We start from the raw sequence: 25,313 nt of genomic DNA on the forward strand, positions 1-25,313 counted from the left end.
GGGGAGGCCTTTGTCCAGCAGTGGACGTCTTTCGGCTGAAACGAACGAACGAACGAAATGTCGTCGGTCTTAAAGACCAATACTATACAAATATCAGTGTTAAAGCGGATATAAGGTGTAGAAATCAAAATTATTTCATGCTTTTCAAGTTTCAATCATAAATTATACATCCGTTAATATATCATAGTCTACGGACGTACACTTACATAAAGAATGATTACTTTACAAATGAAGAATTGCAACATTTATGAACTTAACTATGATATGTTAGAAATTTACACTTCATTATCTACCAACACGGTTTCTATTTAAAAAGTAATTACCTGAACACAAAATATTAATTTAGCAATAAATTAAAATGCACAGAAAAGTATTATGAAAATGCGTCTTCACTTTACTGAAAGTGACGGCGCATTTTCATAATTCATTTAATGAAACTATTATTATGGAATAACACTAAGTATTCTTCTATCATTGTTAAAATGGCAAGTTTTAAATTACATTACAATTATTACGAAGATATTGCTATCGTACAATGTATCAACCAATAAACACTTAGCGAGGGACACTATAACAGTAAATTATTTTGATTATTCGATAACATTATTTCTTAAGTGAAAGTTAAATTGGACAATTGCTTAATCTGCGCAACACGATCACTTAATGAAACGACTTACTTGTATGATTTGCCAATAATTTTCTTTAGAAATCTTGGAATAAATAAGGCTTACTGCCACATACAACTAACTGAAATACATAACTGCTTAAGTTTTTGTTAATGTGAGCAAACTGATATTTCGAAAATGAAATATAAGATCACTTATCATAAGCTATAGTTTTTTAGTCATCTTATTTGAAAATTGGTTGAATATAATTTGTTCAGAAATAAAGTAAACTCAATTTAAGTCATAGTAATTATAAGTACAAGTAAGATAGGTACTAAGGTTTAGACAAAAACAAATCAGATGGCGACGAATCAAGTTTATAATTTTTTGTAACAGCAAAAATTGATCTTGTTTCGAGATAATAAGGTCGTTCTCTAGGTCAACAAATGACGCTTGTTATGCTGTAATTATTTAAATTCTTGATTAATATTACATAATTGGATGTGTTGTTAATTAATTACATGCAATGCACCGATTGCTTGATACTTGCAAATCCAATACCCTGAATACTTAAAATGAATCCGTAATTTAACACAATTTGCATCAAATAAATCAGCAAAATAAATGTAAAATCAGACCGTTCTAGTTTTAATTGTATCCTGTTTCTCGTAAACAACATTTTAACGGGCACTTAAGTTTTGTAATAGAGTTCTTATCGGAATTATTTAAGCTATTAAGCATGATAATTGTGCCGTACCTACTTATGCTTATATTCATGCATGATTTAGCCCGAATGTAGGGCAGAGTGGTGTTAACTAATTGATATACCAGCCTCGTTGGGTTTAGCAACTTTTAGTGGTTGAATGCGTACGCGCAGATTGCCCATGCACTCGTAGGTATATGGCGGATTTCGCAAGCCGATGCCTAATATTCCATCAATTGCGAGGCCGAGCTTATTCACCTTGCTTTCAAAGTAATTCGTGATTTTGGAAGTATACTATGAATAGAATTATTGTTATACTTATGAATTATGGTTATGTTAGGCTCTTCATGCTAAATTAAAGCAAGTTGTATGCTAATTACGAATTTACAAATGAAGTTTATTGTTTCCTATAAGTTTTAAACTACCGGTCGTATCTTATCTTAATGAGGTATAATTTTTCCCGAAATTTTCTTTAAAATACGGTTTTTGGCTTAATTTGTAAGTAATCGGTGTAAAATCATATTTCCAAGACTCGCACAAACACCGTACAAGTTTTTATACTTGGTACCTAATTCAGATAATGATTGTCACGTGTAGACGAGCTATAATAACCTCCGCGTTATATCTCCTCATCGATCAACATCAGCAAACACTTAAGAACAGTATCCTAGCGATAAAAATATGTACATTATGATGGTTGGTGTTATTACCTGGTTCTTCATTGCGCTGGGGCTTTTCAGCTGGTTTCTCTTCTTCCAGGCGCGTGACATCCAGGATTATCCCAGCGTCCAGTGACGACTCAGTGGCGTTACTGTCCCGCTGACACAGATTCCCTGTCCTTCTCTTCCGTGTCCCATACGTGTGAACAGGCACTATCAGCTTAGGCCGCGGTATAGAGAAGTCAGAGTCCGAACCACTAGACGAACTTTTCGCACTCCTCGCGTAAACACCATTGCCATTCGACACCCGTTCCTCGCTTATACGGTCCTTTGGCGCTCCAAAAGACATAATGTCAGCGTACCTATCATACCTATCGTCACTTTTCACTCTCACTGTATTGTACAACTTGCCATACCTATCACGTTTAATATGTTTCGTAACACCGTTCGTAGTCCGACTGTCACTTTCCTTTCCCAAATCGACGGCGAACCCGTTTGTTGATAGAGGGGGATGTTGGTTTCCGTTGTACATGTCAAACTGCATCATGGTCAGCTGCTCGCTTGGAGACAGATTCCTCTTGGGCTGCGTGACAGTGACGTCATTGTGTGAACTGTCGCGCTGCACCGCGTCAAGGTAAGCCCGCAGAGGCGCTCGGCCCTCGCTCTTAACTCTCAATGATTTAGACCGGAAGCTCGGCTTAACATCTTCAATACGTGCGTTTCGTTCGTTAACTGGTTGCGTAGTGTGGTTCGGAAGTTGTTCGCATGTAGATAACGATCCATTAATAGGCCGCATGTATAGCCCCAAATCTTCCGCTTCACAATCCACAGCGGCTTTTTGCTGCCCTGATCTGGATTTCATTGGCGTCAAGTCTAGGGTAGCCATTGTGTTGATTATCTGGTACATTGCATCGTTCCCGAAATTGCTTGGGGAAGCCTCTGAGGACTCCCCGTTATGTGGGTACTTCTCCTTCTTCGTGTCATTCTTCAATAGTTTAATCATATCGCTATCAGTATCATTGTTCTGTTGACTAACTCTTGAATAGTATTCGTAGTAAGATTCGGAAGCAGGGTCAGGCGGCACTGGGCCGGGGTCAGGTAGTGGATAATAGTTTTTCTTAGAATCTACTTTCCTTTGTCTATGTGCATATTTTAAAGAGTCCTTCCGCTGTGGAGGCACAGGCGCTTGTTTACCGTTGCTTCCAAAAGCTTCAATATCCCACTCTGTAAAATTTCTTCGTTTTACACGCCTTAGCGTAGACGGTCTATACCCGTTGGGCATGTCTTTAAAACTATAACTATGCTTCAACTTATTTTGTGCTATGAGATTATTGTTGGCTCGCGCCTTTTCCTCTATATTTTGTTGATATTTGGCTAGTTGAGATATATTTTCATTAGGAACGATGCTAGAGTAGAAACCACTGTCGTCAGAGTACGGTTTTTCGTAAATTTTGTCATTTCCGCGCCCTACGTCTCTGCAGGACTTGCTTCGTGATATTGAGTTGAACTTAGTCTTATCAGAACTATGATCATTTTCGTTATAATTACTGAGATTCCTTGCTCCAACCCAATTCGCAGCGTACACCAAGTCCATAGTCCTATCACCGATCGAGAGCCACGGGTCCTCCATGACCGCTTTTCCTGGGTAATGCTTGATTTTCATATTGCAGCTCCAACTGTCGATGTCACCTCATTTCTGTAAGTTGATATTCCTCCTCTTAGAACTCGCCGAAGAGCAGATGAGGGTAATTCCATTTTACCGTTTCACTAATGTTATTTACCTCTATGCGAGGTCAGACTGTAATCGGTACAATCATTAAACCATATGTATCCAGTTTTAGTTTTAGGCAACAGAACATATCTGTGTAATATTCACAATCTGAAAATTATATTGTCTCATTTACAACAACGTTTTTATACAAAAAGTTTATTACTGTAATAACTCGCAGTCATTGCACATTTCTTGCAAATTTTGGGGATTGTTCTTAATAAAAGACAAAGGATTTCAGCAACAATCAGCATGTGCCAAAAAGAGGTTCAATATGAATGAAGTATTTCATTATTTTTACGCACTTTGCGCAACAGATTAGACCTCCTAACATAACGCTTAAGACTTCGCAAGAGCGGACGCGTCACGGGACGCAAGCACGGGTTGCACAAGACACGAGCCATCGCCGACGATCACAAGGAAGCAGTAACTGGGTCCCAAGAGCCCATCAAGTGAATGCAAATGGGATACAATTGCACAACAATTAGATAATGAGGACTCGTAGCACAGAAGCCAAACGAGCGGTTATAGTTATAATAAACACTTTCACTTAATCTGCGAATCTTGAGCATTACGCTCAGACAGAAAGTTATACCAATAAAACGGACGAGTAACACACATAATGCTTTCAACAAACTTGTATCTAAACAATGAAACACGCGCATTTGTAACAAATTAGTGGCAATCATTAAACGCATGATCGAGTTAGTAGTAAACGATTTCTAGACATCAAGCGAGCTAAGTTGAAACCAGTTCATTGGTCCACATATCCAGTCGGCTGGCCAACGATGATACGTGAGAACGCATCCAGGAACTCGAGAAATCACTGGCCGGTGCCTCTTATACTTTCTTCACATTCGAACCTAGTAATAGACCAACACAATCCAACACAAGAATTTATTCTACTACGATTTATAGCTTCATTGAGAATGTTGACTTCTCGTTGATAAAACAATAGCTAATTGTCCCGAGAACAAAGAAGAGCGTGTGTCATTTCACATTGGCAAATGCTGCAAATCAACAAAACTTTGTCATGATGTCGCGTGCTCAGCATTTTTTCCAACTGTCGGGCTCTTTGCTGTTGCCATGACTCAGACCGGGTGTCTGGAATACGTTGCCTTATTAGCATTCATAGACGGAATTTAACAGAAATAGAACAGCCTGGATTTAGGCCCGTAACGGTAACTCGCACGGGCCGTAAACAATGGTATTTGTTTGTCCAATTCTAACTTGACCGTTCACAATAACGTTCGTGGCACAATTTAATAAACATGATTTGATTCGGTTGACTGTTTGAATATAGTAAGTTACTAGGTGCTTTGTTTGAATGAGATAATATCTCGCTATCATTACACAGGTTTGAAAACATAGGAACGCTCGATAAACAATGTAAACATGCCATAAATAATAATACATGAAGTACTTAACACAGACATTCTAACACAGAGGTTGTCATATAACAATATGAGCCATCATAAATCAACTTTCTATGGTCGGGTGACCTTTATAATGATGCAGGAATGCCTATAGTGGTATGATAACATCAAAATAATCGCTGAAATACTACGAGGCTTATTGTCAAACACGCAATCACTTATCAGAGACCCGATGGCATCAATTCAACTTTCTAATCATTGTTTAAGTAGCGAGACGTGACAATGATCTCAGATAGCATGCGCACAGTAGGTTAACCGATTGATAAACATGCGTGACTAAAGACAAAAGTTACACAAACCCTTGGTTAATCAGTACAGTTACCGATTGGTCCAATGCTTTTCAGGTTTATGAGGCGTTTCTATTTGAATACATTTCAAAAGGAAAATATGCAACAGTATCAGTCAAGCGAAATATGAATGCGCTTGCAGCTACTGATGGCATTTTTATGAACGATTCAAAGGCATAGAAAGCTGGAGAGTTAAGCATTAATATGCTAAAATATCTTCGCTGTGAAGACAACGTTCCAAAATACTTTCACGGCACAAGCGTAGTGCACACAAACGCGATCGCTGCAGTAACCTTGTGCGGGAGGACCTTCGAAATAGAACTTTCAAGTATTCAAACCAGTCTTTAACAATAGCAATCACAGAATATGCTACAAGCATAATAAACTCTTGGAAATTTTACAAAAATGGAAAGATATGAGACTAAAACAAAGGACCAGTTTCCTAATACGACTTAGGTATAAAATATTTCCCTTAAAAATACCAAATATTAAATTACCGACCACGTGAAAATGATGATTCATACAAAAACGTTGTTGTAAATTCGCAAAGAAGAGTGCACGTCCCAATCCTTTATACAGGTTCAGGTGCTGCTATGACAACAGCTGCGGCTTCCGCAAAAAAAGCACATCCACGGTTTAGCATCACAAATCACACACAATTACCATTACGAAAAAAAACTGTCTCAAATCAGCTTTGTTGAGAGAACGTAAACTTGTATTGGCGAACAAAACATTGCTTCTCACAATGAACTCGATCGCGACTAGTTTAAATTCTGTGCGCGAGACATCGGGACGCGGCGACCAATCACGACAGCGTCGCCCCGCTTACTGCTGTGCGATCAACTCCTGCGCATACGGGCGACGTGCGTGAACGCGAGCCCCGACCGAAAGAAAGAGACAAAAACGTACCTGAATTCAAAAAGCTCCATGTTTATGTCACAAAAGGTAAACGAGTAAGACGTTATGATTTTGATTATAGCAATAAATGCAGGTGAAATAACATTAGTGGAACCTGACAAAACAACTATCGCTGTAGTAAATAGCACGTGCGAAATATAACGTTCTTCAAATTTACGATTGCATTAGATTGACCCTGATAATTAAAATTACTATGTCAGATTTCAGATATTGGCATCCAAAATACTATAAACGGACTTGTACCACTTTTACGTAGCTTACATAACGTAACCCAAAATTAGAGCGACAATTACGAACTCAAACGTAAAATGTAATAAGTGAAGGTGAATAAAAACTAACGTGAATCGGCACAGAGCATCGCCCGTGACCAGATTGTTACCTAAATGTTTTCGATTGAAGGTTGAGACCTCAAAATAAAACTAAAAGCAATCACTTGTTAGTTTTTGCAATGACGCCTCGCACTAACAGCCATTTAATCATGGATTGTGATGATATAAAATAGTTCATTAGATCGCTAATGATATCTGTTTTTTGTAACTTTTAAGTTTAATTAAGCTTGTGAAATGTGAGTTTTAAGTATCTTGTACCGTTACACTTTGATTGTTTCTTATTGCTATTTGAAGTAACTAGATACCGTTTTTCATGAATATCTTGACAATTGAAATTATAAAATACCTATGACAAGTATTAAATTTCAATGTGGAAAGTGTAAAGAAAACACTACTGAAGAAACTGAATTCATTGAAGTGAATAGAGCTATCAATTTACTAGCTACAATTGACGTTAATTACGATTTCACGTAAATTCAATTCGACAAATCGCAACGCGTAAATATTCATCACAATATTACTAATTAAACATTGTAGGTATATCAACGTCATTATGAAATATAATTCCCACAACGCAGATATTGTAAGAACTACATAAAGAAGTTTGCGACACATTTCTGTAGACGTATGTTTTCAAACTGCAATAGCCAGCAAAAGTTTTTGAAACACATGTCATAAAAGGACATGAATTTATTTTGAAACGTGTATTACTTCATTTGATACTTTCATTTGAACGAATATTTGCAGGTTCTTATTTACTTACTACAGCGCTAAAAAAGAAACTACAAGTTGGTTACTTAACGTTTTGTCTGCAATAGGCTAGTTGCCTAAAAAAATTTTTTTAGTCCGTAATGTTTAATATCAAAAAATATTGGACACATATATTTTTATTTGTCAATCTAACAAATAATTACATAGTTATGGTGCGTTGAAGTTGCGCACGACGTCACAACGTGCGGCATTTTTAAGCAAGCGTTGACGTCACGGGCCTCTTCTTATGAACTTTGGGGCGCTTTATCTCTTTAAATTTTCATTAGTTTGAAAAAGTGAAAAATACGTGTAGAGTATTTTTTGATAAGTTAACTGACGGACTAATTAAAACTCTTGCTTTTTGACCCAGGCAACATCCCCATTGACGTTATCCAAGCTGTGGAATCTGTGCCATGGTTTAATGATGTCATTTTAGCCAGCTGTGAGCTTAGATCTTCTAAGACGTCAACGAATCTACCTCTGGGATGTTTGGATCTACTCCAAACACTACCTTAGAACTTCTATTGTGATTGTGGTTAACTTTCCCTGAGGCTAACTCAACCTTCTCAGGTTGGGTTTTATCGAAGATCAAGCTGTAGATCCTGGCTACACAGGAGTTTCTAATAAATATTTAATTCAGTTTCTTGCAGGATCATAATTGGGCGTTCATGTTTATCCAATTGAAATAAATAGTTACTATCACGATTATTGCAAGATTGGCCTTTATTTAAACAACTGTAGTAATCGATTCGACATAGGTACGTATGTTCAAACACATGTTTGTAAAACTGTAGAGTGCACGTGAAAGCGAAACCGTGATCGCAGCCTTGACCGTTTGCGTCACAAATGAAATGCGAAGATGCCACTCGATCTGCATTTTCTACTTTTACTTGAACTTTCGAACCGTGAACTTTGTCTAGTCGCAATCGATTGGTTCTAATATCGATAAAACTAATCGAATCGTCTGTTTTGGATTGGACATTTCACGCTTTCATTGATGAAGGTTTGACTACCTTAATGAAGTGGTTGTAGTTTGTTTGTAGTGGTTAATTTTACTATGCAATTTTTTCTCAAAAACAGCAGCTGTAATGTAATGTAACGAGGGTACAAAAATATATTTTAGCTAGCAAAGCCAGCTCACTAAGGCCTATTAAATTGAGATTTTAATCATCCTCTATTCAAGCATAAACTTTATAAGAAAAGTTCATAGTTAAGTATCAAATAAGCATGCTCAACCTAAAAATCTGAATTCACAAACCGGGCCTGAGTTCACCGTGTTTGCTAACCTAACCCCCTTGGCTAGATTTTATTGTCCTTAGCAGGCATACTATGGAAAAAAACCAGAAATGTTAATCATCAAAAGTAGGGCACAGTCCTACCAACATGAATTGATCTCTGACTGGAACTGCGCACATTCGAGGCCTATTTAATTGAACAATGCAGCTGGATAAATGCGGGCAATCTCCCCTATCACATAAAAGTTGTTCTTCGCATTTACAAAGTTCCATTTGTATTCTTAAGTGGAGGACTTAAAGCTCAAACTTATTTGCTTTAAATCTCTGATATTAGCTCTATAGTGCATTTGTAGGACTTCTTCGTACAGACGACTGCATGTTAACGTTAACACTGAGGCATCTTATACAGTTGCAATAAGTTCCATTTTGCATCAAAAATTAAGGCTGATTCATTGCGGCTGTACTTCAGAGATGAGTAAGTTTGATTGAGAGCTATCGAACAAATGCATGCTCGATTTTACTTTATGTACCTAGTTGTTGGTATATTTATCAGATTATATCAATTTCACGAGCTATAAGTACAGTTTGTGAACAAAACATTTTCTTACTTTCGTCGTTTAAATCAAGATTATGCGAGGGAGAATTTGTAAAACCCACTGAACTTGGTAATTCATTAGCAGTATTTTTTATAATTTATTTTACACTAACGTCACATCACACATTCTTAAATCAATATTAATTAATAGTGCTTACGCAACTGTAACGCTCTATTTATTATTTTAATTAATGACAAGAAAGTTGCATACTGGGACAACATATTCAAAGCTGTCATCATTAATTATTGAAGTGAGTAATTTAAATTTAAAATTCAACTAATGACTTCATTTGACGTAAAATAGAAGTTATAAATATTTTGTATTCTCTACATTACACATTTTATTAGATAGTGTCTAATTATTTCAGAAATTTTACTAATAGGGTCATTGTCAAATTTTGTGCAGGTAAACGAGTCCCGCAACATTTTTTATTTTTTTGTACTTAATAATGTCAAAATCTTTTACGAATTATGTATTAAATACAAAATACATCGCATTAGCGAGCATCTATTATTGGAATAACGACTAAAGTTTCAATATTTTTATTTTTTTTAAAGTAACAGAGTGGTCATTAGTGGTAACAGAAAGGTTTTCCTTACAAATTGTACCTGTCCCATGTAGCATTCCGTTACAATAAACATCAAATAATTGCATTTTCTACTATAGTAACCTTCTTAAAATTAATTATCATCGTAAACAGAGTATTATAAATATTCAATAAAATATGTTTTAAAATCAGTCAGTATAAAATCTAATTTTTAAATAATTTTCTAAACTTTGTCCCACGTACTATCTGGAACCACTTGGACCGCTATGTTACTAACTAATTCACGACTCAAAATGGAAATGGCGGTATTTTGGATATTGTTTAATCTTGGGTGGGATGTCTGCATTCGTCGTGGGAGTTCGTTAAATCGGGAGGAGGGGTAAGTCGCTCGGCAGTCGACCTCAAGGTGTTGAACGTGCTGCGTGTTTTTATTGCGCATCCACTTTGTTACCTACCTATTCACGTAAGTAATGTATGTTTTTTTATTAGTTTACGTTCAGTATATTGTCTAAGGGGTAAATGTGTTAAATGTGAACGAAATATTTTGCTACACGCTTTATTTTTTGACTGGTGTATAATGGAATGTAAAATTTACCACTCTGTTGCTGCAACTCTGTTACTGGCGTGTGGTAACAGAGTTGCTTATGCCATTATATTATCCTTTAATTTTGCCAAAATATTATGTTTCAATTACTTTTTTTTAATCAGTTGCAATTTAAAAAGTTCAAGCAATGGGTAACTTTGTTTTATACAAATAAATCGAAATAATAAATATTAATAACCCCAAAACTCATTTGTTACAGGATATTTGCGTTATTAAAATGCCTCTAACGCCTGCTGAGAAGCAGCGATGATACCCGAGAACGCCGTAGAAATAATCAAGAAAAAGAGGTTAAAATAATGTTTTTAAGGCAATTGGCGATAATACAACAAAATTCAAATTAATTAAGTGATTTATCTTATGAGGCTTTTGATAATTTACTTGCCGTTGTTCCAGAACCTAAAAAAGTCTGCAAAGGTAAAAGAGTATACTACCAATTTGATAATCCCTTAGATATACTTGAGAAATAAGTTATTGCAAATTTTCAACTACTCTTCCAAGAAAATCTAATTTTTATTACTATAAAGATAAGGAATCTATAAGAAAATAAGCTCTTGATTGGTAAAATACAGTCATAAGTTAATGTTTTGATGAAGTGATTTGGATATCAAGCTCAATAAGTGCAAATTATTACATAATATGCAATAAAATTAACAACTATGTTACTGTGTTACAACTCTGTTACTTTTCTGTCCCAAAGATTAAAAGAACATAGTAAGATTTTAAAGAAAAGCTAGTCATTATAATATAGCAAATATCGCGATGCGTTAATTTATTAGATATTTTTACAGTATTATGTTCCAGTTGGCTGCTAATAAATCGATATTTGGAGGACTTAAGTAGAATTTAAGGTATTTTAATATTCAAGAAGTAACAGAGTTGTTTAAGAGTTCAGATTGATGATTGTTAAACTTAAAAAAAGACTGTTATGATTCTAAATATATGTAAAAGATATAATACTGTTTAATATTAGTCTCAAAATATTTGCGACTGACTTGTTTAATTTCATAATAAAAGGTAAAACGTAATGGTAACAAAGTTGTATTTTTTTTCACCCTGATCCATTAAATCTGGAATAAATCTTAAATTATTGGTTAAACATCGCGGCAAACTGTAATAGATAATAATTCAGTTGTTTTAACGGCCACGGACATAGAAAAAAGTAACATCTAAGCATATATTTATTTTGAAAAAAATATGATTTTAAGTTACATTTACCTGCGCAAAATTTGACAATGGCCCAATAACGATTTTATGCCATCGAAACTAAGTATTCTTTGTTTTTTCTATTATTGAGAGGTCAATCTTTAAAACACCAAAATAAAAATATTTCCGATCCCCTATTTTTGACACACAACATTTTCTTTTACTTCAGTGTCTTCAGTGAATAAGCTAGTAATAAAGTTAGAATTGCAAAGTTGAACACGTCTACCTTCTTAACATTGTTTACGTATAAAAATGAGACATTTCCAAGTATGTAAATCTCCATGACATTTAATAGTCAGTGTTATTTTCGTCCGATGACTGAGGCAAGAAATGTCAGACCAAATTAGCACAAAGTCTGCGATTATGTTGAAAAGAAACCACTATTTAAAACAGCATTCAAAAGGTATAAATAATTCTATCAAGAACTGGAAATCATCAGAGGTAAAGATATGGCTAAAGAACTACCTCAAAATTAGACTAAAATGGGTGTACCAACTCAACATTCTCTGGTTAGGTGTTAATGTTAGCATAGATCTAGAATTCTAGATCCTGGATGTACAGGAGTTGCAGTGGAGGAAACGAGAGAAGGGATTAGACTTGCAACTCCCATGCTCTGCTTTAAACACTTATATGCAACTTATATTAAGTTCATCAGATGTGTAAAAGAGACAAATAACACTGTTTGTTTTTCCTTATTATGGCATATTCATTCATTCATACTGAACAAACTTCTATTGTCTTTAATTGAACCAATAAATCGAAATGAGGTCGTGGACATAAACGTACTGGCATTAGATACGATGCCAATGGATACATCCACATCATGATTTTCCCCAATGATTAAAACTCTGCATACAAAAGCATAAAGTTCAAATAGACTGGACAAATTCGTAACGATATGGTAGCTAGACCAACTACTGACCCTAAATCTATCAAAGTTCATTACTGTCTTTTCAAATTCCTTTCATGATCTTACCTACTTCTTGCCCGTAAAAAACATATCTATTAAATAAATTTAAATTCTACTTCCTTTATTATTTTTAATATTACCGTACCTACCAGGTCCTACGCAATGATATTATAGAACTTTTTATATAATATCATTGGTTCTACGTCAATAAAGACTTAGACATGTAAAATGTGAAATAGAACTAAGGTCGCTAAAAACCCACTTGTGTAACACCGACAAAAAGCAAAACCTTGTGATTTTCTTGTTAATGCACGATTATTGCGCATTGTGTACGCACTACGCAATATTACCGTTTTATTCAAATAAAATGGTTTCAATGAGAAAAAAATAGATATCGATGAAAAATCTGGCACTGGGAATCAGAACGATTTTGCTTACGTCCGATCTGAATATGATCCGAATCCGTCAAAATACGGATCTAGAAAACTAACTAGTGAAACCGGATGACGGAAATTGGATCCGTACTTACAAATACTTAGTTGTACGACTACTCCGGACTACAGGTCGACAATGTGCGAAACCGCTCATGCTGTTTCATTTATTGCACTTGCAACCAAACTTCAAGAAGGTAGCTGGCAGCAGCTGATGAAAAAGCGGGAGATGATAAATTCAATCCAGAAGGCTATAATAATATGCAGTCTGCAGTTGACATGCAGGACATTTTGTTTGCAAAACAAATGTAAATATTTGCAGCAACCTTCATGATGGCGTGCGGTGTCCTAGATCTGTGTGTAGCAATCAATTATGTGATGAGAATGTGGGCAAGGTATTTGGATTCTTATCGAGTAGGTATAGTAACGAATTATTAGAAGTTTGGAGTTGCTCAAAGAAAAATTCTGCTCTTAACTCAATTCTCTTAACAATTGCAGAAGAAATAGGTAAGTAGGTCGAATTAAAAGTATTATAGTAATTGGCAAAAAAAACAATGAAATTCAATCCAAAATACCAGATAAGAAAACTATAGCTAAGGATCATAAGTATTGTGAACCTATCAAACTCAGTCATTGATTCAAGTTATCAGCGAGAAATCTTCTTTTTCTAACGCACGCGCGAGTTATACTTATTAGTTATTACTGACGTAATAAAATTACAGGTATTTAAATTTTCTGAAGAGTTTCAAACACAGAGTTTTCTGTTATCCACCAAAAGCCATTTGCAGATGCTCTAAGAGAAACTTCTTGTTATGGATGGTCACATCTTCAGAATGCTGCTATGTGATTATTTCCAGACTGATCCAGTTATGTAAGAACTACACCCGTTTTCATGGTCCCTACAAAGACAGCTCAGAGTATACTGGACAATGACTTCCGCGCTAATTAAGTAAGTAAATAGAACGTGGCACAATTTGTATATTAAATGAATTGTAAGAAAATAATTATCTCGTGAAAACGATAGCTGGAGATCAGGCTTATTATCAACATCACGCGTCAGGTGCGAAATTCCTGCTACATCAGAATTGAATTTCAACTTTTTTCAGACTTCAGAATGATATCCAGGAGTCTAGGACTGTTTTTAGATTTATATCTTCATCTTCTTAGCCCCAAAAACAATGCCTATGGGGACTAGAAAACTAATGCTATGAGGTACTTACTGAAGAATACTCCCAAAGTAGCTGTGCCTTAACTGGGTTCATATTGGGAAACTGCCTATAATGTAAGACCTAATGTGAATGCGCTAATGTGGTAAAGTAATAACTTGAGTATTGAGCATGCTAACTCCGAAAACATAAAAGATAACAACATTAACAACACACATTTGCGCCATATCATCAACATCTATCCAAACAGATGTTGAACTAACGTTCACAAATCACGAAACATAATTTTAACACAATAAGGCAAGACATTAAGGCCGAAGGCAATGTCCTAAGCAGCGGAACCCAGCGAAGATTGCCCATTGAACGCGCATCAGCACAAACATGTGGGTTTCGACATTGCTCCTCACGATGCAATTTGATAGTGATGTTATCGATAAACATGAGTATAGATTCGATAGGAGTAAAGTTAGTACCAGTTATTTCAATGATTAGAAAGATATTCCGATTGAAACCTTGAATTTTAGTAGGTACAATAACACCTGAATCAGTTATTACGTTTTTAAAAGTAAAATCAAAAGTATACGTAGCTACTTTTAATATGTAACCTCCTAAAGAGTTGTCTAAATTCAACCAACATTATTTTGAAACTTTTGCGAAAACAATCGGGTAATTATTTCAACCGGACATTTTGAACAATTAAGGAAAACGCGATCATGCATCATTTTCGTCGAAATCGACGTGAATTAGTTGCTTTGCTAATTACAGGTGGAAAATTATGCTGTTCTGAATCAAACATATTGTTCCAATTACTCGGTTACATGAATTAGACTGAAGTTTTCAATTTCAATAAAACAATCGGTAACTAACCTTAAAATATAAATGTATTGATTGGGTCTGCATTCGATCCAGCAGTATTTCTTGAATATACCCAACTCGAAGCGATTATTATTATTTTTTAGTCTAGTTAGCTGGTGAAGTTGGAGCAGTGAAGAACTGAAGACCCACTTATCAAGCAGCACTGAGCTTCACCAAAAATAATGTGTGACCTGATCATCTTTCCCACATACTAGTTTGAATTCGATTCTTTATCAACTATCTCGATATACTTATGGCAACTTTTAACCGCACCATATCGACAAAGCTACGGCGTATGTTACTTTCATTGACATCACTATTATTGACGATTTCGATTCTCGTAGTAAGTTGGTGAAAATAATCCATAATTGACTGATCAATTGCGCAACTCTGAAATGGCCAACACACGTTCCGACTACGTGAGATGTCATCCGATTCATTGTTGTGAGAAAAATTGTGAGAAAAACATAGTAAATCGTATGTCCGTTTATGTGAGGATTTCTATTTTTGGACTTGTTAGATCATTCCTATATGGAAGAGGGACATTATTTGTAGTATATTTTACGAGTGCTATTTGCGATGGATGCCTGGTCTGGTAGTTTGCATACTACTACAATACAAGCTTTATTTGGATGGTTGGAATATTTTTAAAAAGATTTAAGAGCAGAGAGACCTATTTTCGTTTCAACCAAAAGACGTCCACTTCTGGACAAGGTATCATCCTCAAGGATTTCTCAAGGAAGGAGGAGGTCGTCAATCCACCGTGAAATACATTTTATTGGCATCTGCCAATAAAATGTATTTCACGTGTTATGTGCGGCAAATTGTAAATCTTGGCTATAAAAGAGTTGCAGTTGTGGAGATCGTGGAGCATAAGATCCTACTTTTGGGAATGGTGATGATGATGAATGTCAATAATGAGTAATGACACATGCATCCTGTATTTTGCATAAAAATCTAATAAATTTATTTTCCTAACTGAGAACACATCGTCTATCATTAATCTCATTAACTGGGTCAAGTCCAGAATAACCTCCATACTTAAATGACAAGCAAATCATCATAGTCGCAAATAACTAGTTGCTTCGGTAAACAAGGCAGATACAATACACGATTTATATCTTCTTATACACGATTTATTTTGTAAGACATGGATAAGTTTCAACTAAGAAGAGTTACAGGCGGATTGGCGAGACGACGTGATGTTCGTTATATTTTTTCCTTGGTCGATAATATAATCAAAGGAAGAGTGGGATTGGATATTAATAAAATAATTTCTCTAATTTCTAATCCTAGATTCCTGTGGTTGACTGGCAGATAATGCCACCTGGCATTAAGTCCGCCACTGTACAGTTGTATGTGCAAAAGTGTAAATAAATAAATAAAATAAATAAATATTTAATTATTATTTTATGAACTAATCTTAATTGTATCTAATGCATCTTCTTATCCACCATCTTATCTTAACCTCTTATGCATTGAACTGAACCTCAGTAAGAATTAATTGCTTGTTAGAATCTTCATTAAGAAAAAATTTGATCAAAATTAAAACATTATGGACTTTAAATCTTAGCAATTAGGGATTATAAATCGTATTTCAATTTTATAGCTTAATGAATCAAATTAATGACCGCAAGTTACTTGGCAGGCCAAAAGGTCTTAGATAACAAAATTCGATGATGTAGGTTGAATCATTATCAATTCTAAAATAAACTACACGGACACGAAATTAAGTGTGTTATAAGTATTTTGAATAAACAATTTCAAATATCAGCAGCAGATCTAGAACAAAAATGGCCAAGAACAATGCTGTTGTAATAAAAGATATCGGAACAAATTTTAGAAACAATAAAATTACAGAATAAAAATTCTAAAAATAACTAACTTGTTACTGGTGCAATAGGTATATTCTGACAAAAAAATTAGTCTTAGGAAAAATACTTGTTCACGTGTTATTAGAAAGAGAGAAAGAAAAAGAAGAAGATAGAAGATGAAAGAAAATTCCCTCAGGGATGAAAATAAAAGGTAACGATATGTAGGTATAAGCGACGATAGCCGAACGGTGAAAATGTCGGACTAACAGACTCGTGATACGAGGAACGCGGGTTCGATCCCCGCCGCGGCGCCGCCACTGGACTATTGTGGTGAACCCCTTCGTAAGACGAGCATATTAAGCTTACCACGAGGGCACAATCTGTTTTGTAACGAGCGAGGGGCTCATCATAAGACAAATTCTTTATAAATTCAATGAAAGATTTTGCACAGTGGGTTGAAACATTAAGTGCTCAGTATCAATTTTTCATTCACATTTCATTTCAAACAATACAATATGAACAGATTTCTAATTCACCAGTTCTGCTGAGTTAGCAGCATTAACGACTCATAATGACGGCTCATTTGTGACTGGTGGAGATTCGAATCGCTAAATCACATGTTGCGTATGAAAACCAATAAATACCGGCCTCTGTGAAATCGGAGCTATTACTGAAATCACAGTGATTCGTCAAACCAATGCAAGAGTGCTTATTTCCTAGGAAAGAAGCCTTTATGTGATTGTTTGATTGTAGACTACACATACATGAGTCAATTTAAGCGTATACCAATGCCTCTTAGGTACCTAATGACAGATAAAAAAAATTTGAAGTATTTTATTTAACTGTTGGCAAAAGCGCCATCTAGTAACCAAATTCTGAACGCACATTTAATTATTTTTTTTAACTGGCGGCACTAATCAGTAAAATCCTATACCAATTATTATCACAATAGGAAAATTTACATCCTTAATGACCAAAAAACTGATCTCACATAGGTAATCTGATTAAATCTTTTTTACGGACACTGAACAATTTTTATGACCGTTCAGAAATATTGTTATCTATAATTAAATCTAACGATTAAATTAGTTAATCATACGTTTTAATATACCTAAGTTAATAGGCTAGGAAAATAATAAAACTAATCTAAATAAGTACCAACCGAAATTAAACCTTTACAACGTAAAGAAAACCGTAGTCGAGCATAACAACTATTAAATAACTAATCCAAAACTGGTTACCGGCAGTAAATAAACCACACTACACTATGTGGTCATCACTTTCACTCACTCAAAAAAAAGTTGTAACTCAATGACGTCACGCGTCCGTATGACTAAATTTTCTCACATCCCATTGTATGATCTTTATCACTACAGACTTAAGAACCATATTTGAGGTAGAAAGTGAATAAACAAAAAGTCCACAAGGTCCGTCTCCCAAGGTCGAGTTTGATCACGTATTGTTTGATAGTTCGGTTTTTTCAACCGTTTTTGTTACAATTCTTACATTTTTGGTGACGAAAGTGGACCAATTCATTTTTTACACCACTGTGCGCCGACTTTGGTACAACAGTACACCTAAAAATTTTGTTGCAAAATCGCCTCTATCACAACTGCTTAAGATGCCTATATTTATGTTATAAATGCCGTTTGTACCTACGTAACGTTAAATAATATTGAAAACTCGATCCGGTTGGTGACTCGGCGATTATCCGCGGGCGACTGTACGTAGCAAAACAAGATTTTACTTTATTCTCCGAGACGGATCACTTCGATTTTCACGCTGTCTAGTTTTTGTGAGCGAGTTGTTATAATAATGCCAGCCGGTGTAATTACTCGGTGACGTGACAGCAATAAGTACCTAAGTAAGTAACTAAGTACCAAAAGTTTTAAAAGATATAATCAAAAGTTATATGTCGTTGGTGTATCTTTTTCAATAAATAAATAAATAAATAATTTTAGTGGCAAATAAAAACACAAGAAAATACCTAGATTTTCAGTAGGTATAAACGTTAGCTTCTTTAATATCTGTATTTACATTACCTGTTTATTTGAGTTTTGTTATCAAGAACATTTCTAGTTATTATGTATGCCATAATTATGTATTTTAGAATGTAAATGTTATTCATATACTTTATCCTATCAATTGAAAAATAAATAAACTTATTTTATCAGCGTCAAATAATAACTGCAAAGCCAATGATATTAAATAAAACATTGTGCAAAGCTAATTCAATTACACATAATGAATTTGATATCTGATTCAGTAGTACCTAATTCAATATTATGAAAAACACACCAACCGTAAAAAAAAACCGTGTAAAAAAAGAAAATTAAATTTTATTTAGCAACAAATAACCAATTTAAAACTTAAATCTAATTTTAAAAAATCACTATGTCCAGTAGTTCACAATTTTAACATAATTATGACATGATTCACGGGTGTCCTCATGATGATTGCTACATAGTGCATGAGACATGACCTTACTTATTGCCCTTGCACATTGTCAGTTATTGCCAACAACAGTGACGTAACTGTGAGTCATATCGTGAGACGGATCTCCCCGAGTAGGTAAAAAACTAAACAGTAAGTAAACTGAGTGACGAAAGGTCAAAGATAATAAAATCATTTGTTATTAATTTCTACTCATCACAGATAGTCCAAAAAAGCCCAGAATCGATTGATTTGGGATTGGGACTATTTGGGACTAAATGTTTATTAAAAGTTTCATTAAAAATCACATTTTACCGCACTGAAAGCTCAATTTCGAAACGAAATCAATGGGGTATAAAAGTTATAGATTGACAAAGTATCATCCTTTAGATTTTGCTTGTAACTTATTAAATTGTTATAGGTAATATTAAGTCATGAGAAATAAATAAATTGTTAATACTTATATTTTTAAATATAAATAGACATAGTTTTTGGTCGTCATTTCCAACCATTTCAGTTTTAATCAATGCTTTATTGTGACTTGATAATATTTTAAATATTAATTTTTTGTTTGTACAGGCCGTTTATTTGGTGCAAAAACGCTTAATTCCTGCAAATACTTACGAGTGCGATTTCGTTCAAATAAAACCACTTTAAATTTTTTAATCAATTATTTAACTAATTATATTTATATAACATTTTTTAACAAACTAAGTACATAAGAATTATTTTTATAAACATCTAACGTCATGCGAGTAATTTATTAGCTTTCTGTTGGGTCTCGCTTAAAATGCCTTGGGTCTAGCCGGTCAGGCGGCTGGAAAAGCGGTGTTGTCACGCCGGTGGGTTTTCCGCTTTCTCAAGCAAAACCAAGCTTGCAAGGGTGACCATGAGCGACAGAAAATTAGGATATGTAAGTCTTATCTACATATACAGGGTGTCCCAAAAACAATGGATAACCCTGTAACCATCGATAGGCCTCGCCATGGTCTCCCTAACATCCAATTTTGACCCCAGTAAAAATATCACCGTTTTCAAGATTTTCAAGTTTTTGTGCATTTTTAGAAAATTGCCACCTGCGATTACTTTTTCTCATGCCATTTCTACAAATGAGGACACTTTTCAATCTAGTTTTTTTCCTTATCACAAGGGATAGTTGGGCTATCAAAAGAAGAGATTAAAGTTCAACAAACTAGTTTAAAAGTATTAAAATTTTAAGAAATTGCAGAGAAGAAGGAAAAATTAATTCATTGTCTTGCACTTTTGATCAGCCATTGTGTAAAAAAAATGTGGGAAGACTATCGTGCCCATTATCTTAAAAACTTCCTTGGTTAATTGAGATTCTAAAAAGGTATCACAAGCCTATGTATTCTGTATTATTTTTATCTTATGGCTACTTGAATAGCAACTGGTATGAAAACTGCAAAAATGAGTTTTTCTCGTAATAGTTAATCTAGGACTGCATAGTAGCATTAAATACAAATGGATAATTTTTAGCGTAGGAATTTTAATAAAGCAACATTTAAGTGTCCAAACTTATAGATATAAAGACGAAATTCTAGATACATTCAATATCAATACGAATACAAATATATAAGCTATTCCAACAAACGATGTGCAGTCTTCCGAAGTACAATGACGCTTGCACAAACACGTCTCTGTACTGCGTTAGAATAATCACATCCGTCGGTGTTCGATTCTGTATCTTCGATATTATTACGAATTTTGAAAAATTAAAAAATTAGTTTATAAAGGGGCTATTTTAGAGTACTTTAATGCAAAAAAACAGATTTTGACGGTTGCGATCATACGACGTTGTTCGACGACGCCGACGAAAATCTTGAAAACGGTGATATTTTTACTGGGGTCAAAATTGGATGTTAGGGAGACCATGGCGAGGCCTATCGATGGTTACAGGGTTATCCATTGTTTTTGGGACACCCTGTATTTATAAAAGCGAAAGGGCACTTATTGATTATAATAAATCTTTGGACAATTTCACACAGCGCCAGCTAGCCCCAAAGTAAGCAACTTAATGCTTGTGTTATGGGTGCTAGCTTAACGGATATACTACTTATATACTTTTTTTTTTTTAAATACATAAATATTATACATAGTCACACCCAGACCCGTCACAGAAATTAAAATTCATCATTTCAATTTCTGCTCGGCCGGGAATCGAACCCGGGACCTCTCGGCATAGTAGTCCGTTCTGAACCACTACACCAAACGGCCGACGTATACGATTGACACACTCATCACGAAATTTCAGAAACTACAAGTGCTAGGAGTCTCAAATTTTGCATGGGGTTTCCTTTTAGAACGTCGGTGCTCACTAAGACGTGATTTTGCAAAATTCAACCCCTAAGGGGGTAAAACGGGATTCATGCGTGCGAAGTCGCGGGCGGCCGCTAGTGAATGTTTAAAGACATACTTAATTTATAACTTTTCTGTCACATAGGTATAACCACAAAATAGAATTTCTGTTTTGTGATAGAACGGATTCGTGATTGATTTCTAATTTTGTACTTTACACTAAACGCATTTTTCCTACTAGCTGTATTTTAATTTATTGTCAAACTAATTACCTAACACTAACATGCGAAACCATGGGATAACAATTTTATTGGCAACTTAGAGAATATTCACGATTATAATGATTTTCTTTTCGAAACTCATAAACAATGGTCAAACCACTCAAAATCAAAGTCAAAATTTCTGACAGACAGAATTGCGTTCACATTATTTAGTATGGATGTAAGTAATTACAATTATTGTAGCACATTTACATCCACTTTGAATAATGTAGGCGCGGAATTCCGGGGGTTCCGGTTCGACACCCATGCAGACCAATCGATATGGTCAAATAAAGGCACAATACACTAACGTGTAAGGATTACCGTAACCATGCAGTGCCATACAATAACATAGCTGTGAAACCAATGGACTAGAAATATTTTTTTGGATTCCGCATTTTCAAAACGGTGCGTCCGCTATTTGACCAGTATCTTTTGTTCATTATTTTTATCTTCATCATTAGGTATATTGTGAAAATATGTGGAAATCTTATTATTATTTATTTATTTTTGGCCGTATAAATTGGTAACAAGCAAGTAGGTACTAAGTTATGGAAATCCTTGGGGGAAGCCTTTGTCCAGCAGTGGACGTCATTTGGCTGAAACGAACGAACGACAAGCAAGTAGGTAAGTATCTAAATTCTGCCCTTATTGACTCGACTCAGTCGGAATCGAACCTAAACTTGCGCGTTAACGGAAAAAAGAAAAGATAACTACTTATGTTTACTTACTACATAAATTAGCTGAAAGCATTTAAGATAGAGTAGGTAGTAGGTAAGTACCTTTCTCTAAAGGTGAAAACGTATGGTCATCTTAGATGGGAAAGTGTTTCAAGAACATGTTAGATGTCTCTTGCCGGTGATCATGTTTGCATGAATAAATGATGTATGACTTTAAGAGGCTAGAGACGTCAAGTGCAACAGTAAATACTGTGGTAAATACCTACTAATGGGTATCATAGTGACTATAGGCAAGTACAAAAAAAAACTTACTTATAATATAATAAATGTTTTGAACCCATACATAAAAACATTATTATAACATACACGACACTAATATTAAAATACGAAAATTATAATTCCTAAAAAAATTTCTTCAAGAAGACGCTTGTAATTGGATAGTAGCGTCACCTAGCGAGATTTTACTGCACTATTTAGTTGTACCACTGCCCGATAGATGTCGTGACTAAAATCTGAGCAGCGCTATCTTGTGACAAATACTAACAACTTTTTTACTGCCATCTGTTGAGTGCTTTTTGAACTACAATAATTTAGCAACATATTTTTTCTACTCGCTAGCAGATGGCGCTAAAAAGTTGTCAAAATTAAAACTTCTTATTCTACTCTCTAACAGATGGCGGTAACATAATTAATTCAAGTTGTTTTTAAGATAGTAAAAAATATTATTAAAATAGCACATACCTTCCATGACATACACGATGCTACCGACGTCTCCCTCTTTGATGATGAGGCTGCCCATCGCATATTCCACGGGGTACATGCAGTCCACGATCTCGCGGATTTGTGTCATCTCAAGATTCTTCATGAAGTCGTTGTCTAAGATTGCGCTCTTTATAAGTTCCCGAGACCTGAAATTAAAAAAAACGTTTATTAGTAAATTTCCTAACAAAGTTTTATTAATTTAAGGGTCAATATCGGGACTCCCGAGTTTGTAAAATGGACACATTAAAATTTAAACGAAACGATTAAATGAACATTAATAGGCACCAAATTCTGCAAAGTAAACCTACGTTTTTCATCCTAACTTCATCTTGCAAAATACCATCATAATAACATAGTTTTCTAGTAGGTATGTTATAATTTATAGCCTGTAAAAATATATTTTCGGTGTTTTCTTCCTGACAAACAATCTCGGTTTTTGTAGCTTGTTTATGCCCGTTTTCACAATCAATTCCTAATTTTTAAGTGACCCCTATGGTAACATATAACAGGAATTTTGATTTCAAAGGGGTCTCTTAAAATTTAGGGATTGATGGTGAAAACGGGCATTAGCCTCATAAAATAACATAAAACTAAAATATTTTCTCCTACAATTTCAAACTGTTGCAGACTATTAATTGCGAAGATATTCTTGTAGACATTATGGAGTTATTTACAATCTCGGCTAAGTTATGGAGTTTAATCAACTGTAATGGAATCGTGTTTGGATTACAGTAAATTGGCCATAAAACACAATGTTATTAGGTATTATTACGCGCCCTGACAAAGAAGGCCATTGGAACAATACTGGGTACAAGCAGTACAAGTCTTAGTAGGTAAAAGGTTAATTTATTTACCTTAGTAGGTACCTTCTTATTAAATAGTTTTTCTCCTTAGATACGTACCTACTTTATTCAATAAACAATAATTTTATAATAATACATTAACTTAAAATTACTTAAAAACTAAAATTTTCTCCTTGAGTTAGTAATTTACCTAGCTAATAAGTACTTAATTGACTTTGTACCTACAGGTTCAGGTAATGTATTTGAAATAAGACACTCAAAATTCATTAAAGGGTTCACACACCCGCTGGCGCCATTCCGCGCAGTGCACAGATTATATCTCTGCATCAACCATAGACCCACCATCGATTTTCACCAAAAAGTATTTATTGTAGTCTATACGTCATGACAGATTTTTTTAATACAAAACAAGGCAGGTATTTGACCGCAATCGTAATTAAGTATTTTTAACTGCATGGCGAGATAAATAAGTTAGTTTTAACGTTCATATGAATGAATCAGTCACGTATCCGTATCGTTTACGTGTTTATTAAATGATTGGTATTGTATAATAATAAAATCGTTAAAATGAAAGAAAACCCAAGTTCCGGATTAGAGTTATTGGCCGATAAAATAATTGTTATAAACATCATAATTTTTATGAGTGCTAAAAATATCTCAATTGCGGATGTAAATTATTGTGATTACCTCAGTTATGCGTATGCACATTTTCAACAATTAATATATTGTAAATAGACCATCATCTGACGTCTTTTTTAAATACACTGGACTGCAAAACCGGTTAGAAAATCTTCTAGCTATTATAAAACATAACATGCAGGAAAAACTGTTATTTTATTAAATTTTATTAAAAACTAGCTTTCCGCCCGCGGCTTCGCCCGCGTGGAGTTTTGTCTGTCACAGAAAAACTTTATCGCGCGCGTCCCTGTTTCAAAAACCGGGATAAAAACTATCCTATGTTCTTTCCCGGGACTCAAACTATCTCTATGCCAAATTTTATCAAAATCGGTTGCGAGGTTTAAGCGGGAAAGCGTAACAGACAGACAGACAGACAGACAGACAGACAGACAGACAGAGTTACTTTCGCATTTATAATATTAGTTGGGATAAAAAGCTTGAATTAATTTAGGTCTCATTTTATAAGGCTAGGTTTATAGGTACTTTTGAATATATTGAAGACTAACTTTCCGCCCGCGGCTTCGCCCGCGTGGAATTTTGTCTGTCACAGAAAAACTTTATCGCG

The 25,313-nt window shown here is 34.8% G+C and overlaps 1 protein-coding gene across 6 annotated transcripts in view; it reads right to left on the bottom strand.

Annotated features, from left to right (window-relative positions):
• The window catches only part of for (cGMP-dependent protein kinase for), a 413,902-nt gene that overhangs the window by 38,125 nt on the left and 350,464 nt on the right, over positions 1-25,313 (bottom strand). For 3 of the 6 annotated variants that reach the window (XM_028302514.1, XM_028302515.1, XM_028302516.1), the window contains one exon: positions 23,247-23,413. In XM_028302514.1, the coding sequence (XP_028158315.1) occupies positions 23,247-23,413 (167 nt within the window). Of the gene's footprint in view, positions 1-2,018; positions 3,847-6,121; positions 6,296-23,246; positions 23,414-25,313 lie in introns of those variants that run through there. The other 3 variants (XM_028302513.1, XM_028302511.1, XM_028302512.1) reach the window with 2 other exon arrangements.

The sequence above is a fragment of the Ostrinia furnacalis genome, unplaced genomic scaffold, assembly GCF_004193835.3.
Source record: "Ostrinia furnacalis isolate ACB-3 unplaced genomic scaffold, ASM419383v2 OfSCF1131, whole genome shotgun sequence".
Classification (NCBI taxonomy): Eukaryota; Metazoa; Arthropoda; class Insecta; order Lepidoptera; family Crambidae; genus Ostrinia; species Ostrinia furnacalis.